This window comes from Rattus norvegicus, chromosome 18 (genome assembly GCF_021556685.1).
Source record: "Rattus norvegicus strain SHRSP/BbbUtx chromosome 18, alternate assembly SHRSP_T2T, whole genome shotgun sequence".
Lineage (NCBI taxonomy): Eukaryota > Metazoa > Chordata > Mammalia > Rodentia > Muridae > Rattus > Rattus norvegicus.
The window spans coordinates 61,199,815-61,210,466 of NC_141551.1; the positions used below are offsets into that span (position 1 = coordinate 61,199,815).

The 10,652-nt window shown below is 47.0% G+C and overlaps 1 protein-coding gene across 20 annotated transcripts in view; it reads left to right on the forward strand.

Annotated features, from left to right (window-relative positions):
* The window catches only part of Zfp532 (zinc finger protein 532), a 107,575-nt gene that overhangs the window by 62,362 nt on the left and 34,561 nt on the right, over positions 1–10,652 (forward strand). For 8 of the 20 annotated variants that reach the window (XR_015642269.1, XR_015642270.1, XR_015642271.1 and 5 more), the window contains 2 exon segments: positions 451–632; positions 5,278–5,454. Coding sequence is in view for 4 of the 12 variants with exons in the window: in NM_001437503.1 (NP_001424432.1) it covers positions 451–632; positions 5,278–5,454 (359 nt within the window). In the remaining 8 variants the exon portion in view is untranslated. 20 annotated transcript variants of the gene reach the window in all.

The following is a 10,652-nucleotide window of genomic DNA, read 5'->3' on the forward strand; positions in this document are numbered from 1 at the left end:
TTGAAGTAACTGGGGAAGAAAAAGAAGAGACTGGATTAGCTGGGCTTAATTTCTTTTTTCCTGAGGCAAGTTTTGTAGCTCCTGTTGGGCCTGTTAGCTGGGTAGCGTGTCCTAGAGTTTATCTGTGAGCACAGTTTACAGGAAGACCTTGTCTAACCCTTTGCTCTGGGACAAAAAACGCAAAAGGGACAGAACCGGAACCATTAAAGCGGTGTTTTCTTTAGCTCCCTCTCTGGCAGGAGCCCGCCTTCGTAAATTCTTACCATTTTTGTTTTGCAGGGTGTTAAGTTAAACTTGTAACCTTCAGGTTTGCTTTTCCTCGGGCATAGAGTCCTCCCTAGCCGGTGTTTAAGATGAGACGCATAACTAACTGTACAGCTTGACTGAGGTGATATGCATGTCAGCCGTGCCTAGCAGGACCAACCGTCTCTCCCCCTTTGGTTTGTTTAGAAGACTTGCACTGTCTGCCAGATGCTGCTTCCTAACCAGTGCAGCTATGCCTCACACCAGAGAATCCATCAGCACAAATCTCCCTACACCTGCCCCGAGTGCGGGGCCATCTGCAGGTCGGTGCACTTCCAGAGCCACGTCACCAAGAACTGCCTGCACTACACACGGAGAGTTGGCTTTCGGTCAGTATGTCGTTCGCTGATAACCGCGCTGCGGTTTGACGGGCCTGTGCACACGTGTCCTTCTCAGGGTTACCTGGTGGTCCTCCGGGAACCTAGCCCATCGGTAGTCGAGTTGATCCGCTCGAATCCCTTAATGCCGTGTTGGCCTTGCCGGTCCATACAGATGAGGACAGGGGGTGAGGTAAATGCATGTTTGGAGCTCGGCCGTGGCCTTCGCATCCTCTCTCCCCAGTGTACTTACTGTCCCTCACATTTGTCCCCTGTAGGAATACCGTGCATTTCTGTACCTTTTACTGCTCCCTTTCTCACAAGTGCAGACAGGAGGGAGTGCTGTAACCACACAGAAGGGTCCGGCGAGTAACCTTTTCTGATGGCCATCTTTGGAGTTTCCCCTCCGAAACTCCCCACAGCCCAGCCTCCTCATCTTTACCCTGGCCCTGGAGGCTCCCGGATGTGTATTTTTGACATCTGGCGACTTTCACGTTACCTCAGCCAGTGTCAGCTGATGATACACTTTGTCCTCAGACATTGCTGCCTTCTTAGATGCGGCCCCCTTCCCACTTACCTTGGCCCCTCAAGGGACTGTCTTGGGTGACATAATGTCTTTGTTCTAGCAGAGGTGTCATGGTGGCACACGCTTACCTTACTGTTTGGTTAGACTGTCGGGGCAGTGGTTTTGCTCAGTCCTGATTCCGTCACGCGTTTTCTAAGGATTGGTGCGCTTTGCTGATTTTATTTTCCTTTGGTTCATGTTCCAGGATCGCTAATTCCCGGGTGGCTCTGTCCCGTCTTCTTTCTTTTCCATTTTCTTCCTCTTAAGATTTCTTTCTTTTTATTTTATGTGTATAGGTGTTTTGCCTGCCTGTATGTCTGTTCACCGTGTGTGTGTATTGCCTGACGAGGTCAGAAGATGAGCTCAGATCCCTTAAAACTGGAGTTACAGATGGTCGGGAGCTGCCACGTGGGTGCCTGGAATTGAACTCAGGTTCTTTTGAAGAACCAGTGCTCTTAACTGCTGAGCCATCTCTCCAAACTCCCCTCTGCTAAGTTTTCTGTCTGTAATCTTATGCCTTCACATTCTTGGTGCACAAATGCTTTATGGATTGAGATCTTACCTGGATTGGGAGGAAACCTTTAGTTTAGAAAACAAGAAACCAGGGCTTTTTTCCTTTGTGCTTGATTTGCTTGTCAGAAATTCATCTGTCCTCCATGGTACCCAGTAGCTTGGGGGACCCGCCTCCGACCGGCTGGTACGTGACAGTTAAACAGATGGCCCGCAGACCCACACGCAACGGCACTTTGGTTCTTCCCGCACGCTTGGAAACTGAGCGGATTCTGTACACAGGCAGGGAGGCAGCTGTGCGGCCTGTGCACTCGCAGCAGATACCGGCTGAACGCTGTTTGTTCCCAGATTTCTCTTCGCTCAGTGAAACAAAGGCTACGTTGGAATGAATAGAGGACAGCCGTCTGTGCTCTGAGTTATTCCTGGTATCTCTCCTACCACAGGAACCTCACGTGCAGACTGAAGGCCTGCACCTTACTGGGAAAGTGCCCTGACCTTCATTTGTCCCGGGCAGATTTACTTATTTGGGTGCTTCCAGTTTTACATTTCAAAATTTACCATTTTTATTAATTGTAGATTTTCCCCACTAGACTGGAGAGAATTCAAATGATGACAGCGAAAGCGTGTTACGGGGTTCTGTGTATTTGCTTTTGACGCTGCTTCCTACTGTGAAGCCCTGGCTGGTTTTTAACTTGCTGAGTGGGCTAGGCTGGCCTCATGCCTGCATCTCACTCCAGAGCTGGATTAGCAGTAAGCATCCCTGGGTCCACCTGCCATGTTTGTTTATAGGAAAGTTTAGCTCATGTTGATTCCTCCTGCTGCCCTCCTTCTCTCTGTCTCCGTCTCCATCTCCATCTCTGTCTGTCTTTCTCTTTACTTTTGTTTTTGAGAGGCTTGCTCTGTGTAGTCCTTACTGTCTTAGACTTCAATCTGTAAACCTTTGCCTTGAACTCAGAGATCCTCTTGCTTCTTCCTTCTGAGTGCTGGGTTTAAAGGTTTGTGCCACCACTGCCTGGCTTATGTTGACTTCTTTAGAAAAAATATAAAAACTTAAAAACATTTCCCTGCCCTCCTCCCCACCACACCCCTCTTTGGTGACGGGTCTTCTACTGTTGCCCAAGCTGCCTTGAAACAGTTCTGCCTGGGACTGAAAACCAGTGCCACCATGCTCGTCCTTCTGCGATGAGGACGTCCATGCGTCCTAAGCGATGAGGCAGCTGATGGTTCTTGGCTTAGCTGGAGCCTGTTCCTGTCTTGTTTCCTGCCCCACCCCTTTGTCTCTGTAGTTAATCATTTTTATATATTCTTTCTAGATTATCTTTAGGCTCCCAACCCTGCCTCTGTTCCTTCTGAGGGCGGTGCTTATCCTTTTGGTCCTATCTTAAATACTGACCAGCCGTGTCTGGCTTCGGCTTAAGTGGTAGCAAATGTCAATTACAAATAAAAGTCAAGTATTCGGAATTTTCCTGCCTCCTGATATATGTATTTAGGAAGAGATTATTATAGGGTTGTATATTGTAAACCTTTTTTAATCAAAAAATAATAAGAGAGCTGGGTATGGTGGCACTTGCCTGTCCTCCCAGAACTTGTGAGGCGGATGCTGAGTAGCTCTGCGATACATAAGGGGTCCCTGAAATCCTCACTCACTGCCCTCTGTTGCCCTGGACCTCTCCTGTCCTTTCTCCTCCTCTGTGTCCCCTGGCCTCTGTGGTACCTTTTAGACCGAGTCCCTGTCACTTCTGCTGCCAACTCAGAACCATGTGCCCACGAAGCTTTCTCTGTGCCACGTGGCTCTAGGGAGTCAGTAGCATCAACACACGTCTCTTTGCTCCTTTGTGTCTTGGTTTTTTGCTTTAATGCAACCCAGTCCTATGTTAGATGGGAAGATGTGTGTGCCTGTGATATAGTGGGCTCTGGGCGGCATTCGGGTGGCACTAGGACAGGTGGAACCTTCAGCCCCAACCCCAGTTCCTAGCTTATCTGTCTGTGGTTACACACTCCCAGATGTGCTTGGTTTCATCTGTGGGCCTCCTCCCCCAAGGCCAGGAATCGAGATTGCAGTAAGTACTCTGCCCCTGTAGTGGCTAGCTTCTAGGGGAAGGTGGGACTAAAATGATCCATTCAGTTCTTATTTTACAAACAAGTAACTGCAGACAAGAGCATGAACTTGGTCAGGACAATCCTAAGGTGACCCAGAGGAATTTCAGTATGGTTGACTTCTGTGTTGAGAGCAGTGTTCCTGATATGACAGTGGACTTTTCTTGTTCTCTTGTACAGTATTTTAGTGTATTACTGCACACTATGCCCTAAGACAGTGAAACTGCCTGTCGGTGGTGGTGCATGACTTTAACCCCAGCACATGGGGAGGCAGAGGCAGGCGGATCTCTGAGTTTGAGGGCAGCCCTGTCTATAGAGCAAGTTCTACGACAGCCAGGGTTACACAGAGAAAGACCGTCTCAAAACAAACAAAAAACTCCCAAATTCAAAAACAATGAAACTGAGAATACTGTGATTTTCTTAAAAAAATGCCTGCAAAGCCTTCTACGCTCTGCTCTACAGAACACACCCTCTGTGTAGCATTACAGAAGACGGCTCCATGGGTCCTCTAAGGGTAGAAGTGTCCATCCTGGTGTCCCAAAGGGCAGGCCCTGCCAGCAGATTTCTTTCTTAGGTGACTTGTGTATACATGACTAGGGACATGCTTGTCCAGTCATATAAGAGGCATGTTCTCTCAGATGGTTCCCGAGAGCTGTGGCATTCTTATGTTTCCATATGTGAGGCAGGGAGTCCCTGGTCCAAGGGAGGTGTTAGCAGGATCGCTGAGGGTCCTTGTGCAGAGATGAGTGGGTCGGGTGGGCATCTTTGTTTGGAAGTTTGCTTCTGCGGTGGTAGATTTTAGCAGGGAGTGAGCTGATTGTCATACTCAGAACTTCAGAAGCTCGCAGTCCGTTGTTTGAGAGTTGCTGACTCCCGAAGATGGAATTTAAAGACCAAGTATGAACACAGTCAGATTTGTTTTCCAGCAGATAAAACCCGGTGGCTGACTTTTACCACCCTCTGGGTCACCATGCAGTACAGGTAGAAGATACATTGACCACACCAGTGTGTACCAGGAAGCTACAGGTCATGTACTCCTCTTTGTCCCTCTGTTGGGGTTTGTAGGTGCAGATTTGAAGGTCTCTGCCATTGGAAAGGTCTTTAGTACGGTACTAGGACAGGTAGTAACATAAGGCCGTGTAGTCAGGCCAGCACATGAATGTCCTTCCTAATCCAGGATCCCCACCATCTTGCTCTGGTCCTGATCTGTCCCTGACCCTCATGGTTCATTAGCCTCACTAAATATATATCTATATCCTTCTTCAAAATGTTAAAGATCCTCCAGACTGACAGTTTGTACTTCATGATCCACACTCTTAAGCATGTAGAATTGTCTTTACTTTGTTGCAAGCAGAAACGGCAAAGTCCTTTCCAAAAGCCGGGAGAAGCCTTCGCGGGCTCAGATATGTTCATGTCCCCCTGTTGACACAGTGACGTCACTCGGTGTTCGGAGGTCTGTGCTAATGACTGTTGTTTCTCTAACAGATGTGTACATTGCAATGTTGTGTACTCTGATGTGGCCGCACTGAAGTCTCACATTCAAGGCTCTCACTGTGAAGTCTTCTACAAGTGCCCTATCTGTCCAATGGCGTTTAAGTCTGCCCCAAGTACACATTCCCACGCCTACACGCAGCATCCTGGCGTCAAGATAGGAGAACCAAAGTAAGTCGCCCCACGGCTGAGTTTTACTCTCCTGCTTTAGCGTTCATTTAGAGGAGGTTGTCATTGTAGCAAGCAAAACTTACAGTCTGAACATTTGTCCGCTTTGTTAATTTTGATGTGTGAAGTTCTGCTCCATAGCTCAGCAAATCATTTTTTCCAGTTAAAGTCTTTGTCCCCAAATGTCACCTGTTATCCATGCTTTTAGCATCAATTTCCGCTCAACCCATTTTATTCTTAAGATGATTTTTAGCAAGTAAGTTTTAGGAAAATTATAAAAACAGAAAACTCAACCTATGTTATGTTCCGCATTTCTGTAGTCTGTTTATTGTAGCATACACCTTTCCCAGCAATATTCAAAAGGCGAAGTCAGCTGGAGACACTACTAACTAATTTAACTTTATAGCTACGATAAGTGGAAGTCAATTTGATTTTATTTAATGTGGTTTTGCTTTAGGGCTGTTGAACAGACGGGTGTACCAGCCTGTCTGCTGCAGGGGCCAGTCAGCAGAGGGGAGGGGAGCAGAAGGGGCGAGTGTGGGCACAGCGGCAGACCCATGCCCCACCATCGGTCAGGTGTGTGGCCTGGCACTGTTTTCTGTGTCAACCTTTCCCGTAAGTGCCAGGCCAGCTGTGCCCTGTGGTCTGGGAGAGTAGAATGAGGTGGAATGGTTGAAGTTTGTAGCCTGAGGTGCCTGTGTGGGGTGTGGAGGAACTCCGTACACATTTGCTCACTCCCTCGTTGTGAGGAGTGTGAGCACACAGTGTGGTTGGTGGCGTTCATTTTATTTCTGGGTTCATTATGGCCGTGCTGACTCTGGGAGATTAGCTGTGCCAATATTGGGGTGAATTTTTGTGTGTAACCCCATTATTGAAGATCCACAAGGGGTGGAGCTGTAGGTAATGCAGTCTAATGCCTGTACTTCTTAGCTGTGTAAGAATGGCTGTTTAGTACAGCAGTGTTAAAACCTATTTTTTCAAATAGGTCTTTTTCCTGATCTCTTGTGTGTTGATCCTCAAAGGGAGGCAAGTTGTAAATTAGGGATTCACATTTGACTGAATATCTTCTCACAGCGGCAGGGAATGATGATGTTAGTGGTTTTGTCTCCAGTGTCCGCACTGGGAAAACTTGTGCAACCCAACACAGCCATCTCCTCATGAATATAGTACTGATTCTTCTTTAAAATAAATCAAATATTCTGTCTGGACAGCAGCTGTAAACTGAAACCAGGCGACTAGCTCAAGTTTGAGCACAGTAGGTGTAGGATCTTTATAGCTTTACTTAGAGGAAGATTTTAAGTGCAGAATTCTAGAAGTAAGCTATTTGTAGGATCTAAATTATGCACTGGTCCAGATCACAGGGTCTCTTCCCGCTCTGCTTCTTCACAACACGAACACCCCTTAGTCCAGCCTGTCTATGCTCTGTCTGCTGCCTGCCTGTCAGCCACTTAGTAGCCAGCTTGGTGAGAGTGGTGGCGCCAGCACTGCCCAAGAGAAGCAGGAGACCTTTAAGGAAAGAAGCTACACTCTAGACCTTCGTAAAGAAAGGACATAGCTGAAGTCTGTGGTAAGAGCAAAGGAGCACGTGTTCTCCCCAGAAACAGCGAGGGAGGGAAGTTGTCGCCCCCAACGAGGAGACGTGACAGGAAAGTGTGCGTGCTGTGGAGATGGAGAAGGCATCCGATTAGAGCGTGCAGTGTCTCTGTGGTTTCTGACGCCTTTGGGGTATTAGGGCAGAGCCCTCCTAGGAAGAAGGAAACTCCAGGAAAATATTCCTTTGATTTTCTTTTTCCCTTTTTGGGGGACAGGATTGCACTGCATGGTCCAGGCTGACCTTCAGCTCACCATCCTCCTGCCTCAGCCCCACAGTGCCAGCATTCTAGGCATGTGACTCCGCTCCCAATTCTGTTTTAATCTGTTCTTTAGTTGTTTTTTTTTTTTTTTTTTGTTTGTTTGTTTTGTGTTTCTTTTTGTCCTACTCTCAGGTTTCTTTAATAAGCAGAAACCTAAGCACAGGCATAAGCTACTGTGTTTGAAATTGTAAAGTAAAAATGTCATACTGATGAAATGAGAGACAGCCCTGAGCCAGTGCCGCCATGTCAGCAGCATTAGCCTGTGCTTGTCCCAGCCTCCGTCCTCCGCTCTTGCCTGAGTCCGGCCCTGTCCTCAGCTGGCTCTCCAGTAGGTGCTGTTTAGCTCTGTGAGTTCTTCAGGCACCTGACTGTGCTGAGGCACTGCCCTCCTTGCTACCTCACCCATTCAGGCTGATGTAGAGCTACTTATCCTGTGACCATTTGGGGGTCATTTGGAATTAACTAAAACCTCGCCAATGCTCTTTGAATCAGAGCACCTCCCAGTGCTGACCCCTCACGGCAAGCAGTGTTTGGGTGGCTGTGGTTATGCAGCCAATTCAGAATTACCCAAATGACTTCTTCAGTGTCACTAATTAGTATCCGTCTCACTTCCATTTCTGTACAGAGTATGTAGATGTCTGAACATAGAGCAAAAATCCTGCAGTTTTAGCACCTCCACTTGCTTTGTTTCTTGTTTTCCAGGATGTAGGTGGTCATATTTCCCCTGCTGTCTAAAAGGGCACTTTGAACCCTCTTTAATAATCGCTTGGTATTTATGTTATTTTGAGCATGCATTTGTCAGGCTGGAATGATAGTTCCTAAGTGAAGAGCTGTACAGGAGACAGATTTGGACCAAACTCCTGAGAAAAAAGCCCACGGTGTTGCCCTATCCGCATGGTCCGGGGGCCCCTAGGTCTTGGGGAAAAGGCCTTGGCACTGGGATTAATTAATTGATACATTAAGCAAATGACCTCCTGACTCACCCACATGGGACCTGAAGGAAGTGTCCGTTCAGCTCCTCAGGGTTGAGTGTTACACTGTAGGGGGCAGTGCTTCCTCCGCCTGCTGGGGTTTAATCAGTACCTCACACTCGCAGTGCCAGGGTGCGGGGGGGCCCCCAGTTTGTTTGTTTTTGTTTCCCACACATGCCCAGCAGTGTCTGGAGAGCTGGGCTGCACTACACTTTGGTCCCCTCTCCCCCAGTGGTCTGGTTGTCCAGCTGCTCATGCCTTACAGGGGATTTAGAAGTGCTTTATCCCCCGCCCAACATACACATAGCACTGTGAACCCCAAGTCCCACCGGCTCGCTGCTCTCTGCTTTTGTGTTCAGGGGTTGGAACCCCTTCCCCCTCTCACTGCACAGACGGTTCTCCGGAGGCTTTCCCGTGGTCCTAGGGTAGTTTGCTCCACGTTCAGGATTCGTCCCTTCAAACTATCCTTGTGAGCGTGTGGTACTTTTGTTATTTGATGTTTCTAGCAACAGCAGTAGTCCCTGCTGCTTTTAATGGTTCTTGTTCACAGAAATGGTGGCAGTACTGAGAACTGGGTGGTGAGACAGTTCTGGAACCCTGGTTTTGCACGCCCTGGTGCAGCTGGGTGTGCTCACGTCTCAGTCTGCCTTTCATCCTGAGGAGAGACGGGACATCACGACCTGTTACTTCAATGTGTTCTTCTCTTTAAAAAAGCAACTCATCCAAGTCACACACAGCCCCCTATTCAGGATGTCGGTGATCACCGTGCTGCTGCCAGCAGGTTCAGAGCTTGGCTTAGAGGTTTCCAGCTGCCAGACTGTGTCCTTTTCCTTTCTTTCCAAGATCCTGACCAGGCTGTGCCTTTTGGGTTTACTATGTCTGTCCTTCCTCCAGAACAGTTGAATTGAATACTGCCTGCCCACCCCTCATCCCCCAAAGGGACAACCTTTCGTTCTTGGATGACCTTCCTTGTCTGGTCCTGCTTTCTCAGAGTCAGCAGAGGACCTGGCTCTCATCACCCGGGATCTCACAGAACGAGGCTGCACAGCTTCTCAGTGGGTCACACGCTCGGCCAGGAGCCAGCTCTCCTGATAGTGACACTGTCACCTTTTGCTGATCTTGATTGGCTCCTGCCATATTTCCACAAGAGGTTCCCATTCAACTCTTTTTGCTTTCCTTGGCACACTTTTTGTTTTTTGCTTTTTGAGTTGAGATCTCGCTGTGTTGCCAGGATAACCTGGAACTCCCCTCTTCCTGCCTTTGCTGGGATTGTAGAAACACCAAAGCTCCTGGCTCATTAGTGTTTCCGGGTGGGGGGGGGTTACCATGATAATATACCAACAACTCATTCCTTGTTTCCTCAAAAAGATGCTAAGTAACTCTGTCATGTGATTTTATATTTTCCCCAAGAGGAAAATGAGAGCCACACCTGTTGTTCTTTTTTTAAAAGATTTATTTATTTATTTTTAAGATTTATTTTTAATTGTGTGTGTGGGTGTCTGTGTGTTGGTGTGTGTATGTATATATGTATGTGTGTATGTATGTATATGTGTGTCTGTGTGTATGCATGCATGTATGTGTGTATGTATATATGTATGTGTGTGTATGTGTATGTGTATGCATGCATGTATGTGTGTATGTATATATGTATGTGTGTATGTATGTGTATGTGTATGCATGCATGTATGCGTGTATGTATATATGTATGTGTGTATGTATGTATATGTGTGTCTGTGTGTATGCATGCATGTATGCGTGTATGTATGTGTATGCATGCATGTATGTGGTATGTATGTATGCATTTATATATGCGTGTGTGTATGTATATGTTCACACACGTGTGCAGGAAGCCAAAGATTCCTTGGAGCTGGAGTTATAGGCAGTTGTGAGCAACCTGACCTGAGACCATGCTGGGATTGAACTTGGATCCTCTGTACTCATACATACTCATGATGGCTGAGCCATAGCTACGTCCCAATTTCTTCTCTTTTCAAATGCTTGTTTCTTGATTATAAGGAATCCATGAAATAAGTGGAGTAGTAGAGCGTGCACATATACTGTCATCTCCAGAGGCAGTGATAATTCTATGCGTCCTGATTCTTTACCATTTAAGAAATGTGATCATGGGGCCAGAGAGATGCCTCTACAGTTAAGAACATTTCCCGCATGTCTTAGGGCTCCCAATGGCATGTAATTCTAACTCTCAGGGATCCAAGTATATATGTCATATATAGCCACCCACATATATGTGTCATATATGTAGACATGTGGCACACATAGACACACAAAATAAAACAAATCATTAATAATACATATCATAATATACTGCCTTGTTTTAATTTTCCTGGAATCTTTATAAGTAGTTTCTTTCAAAAAT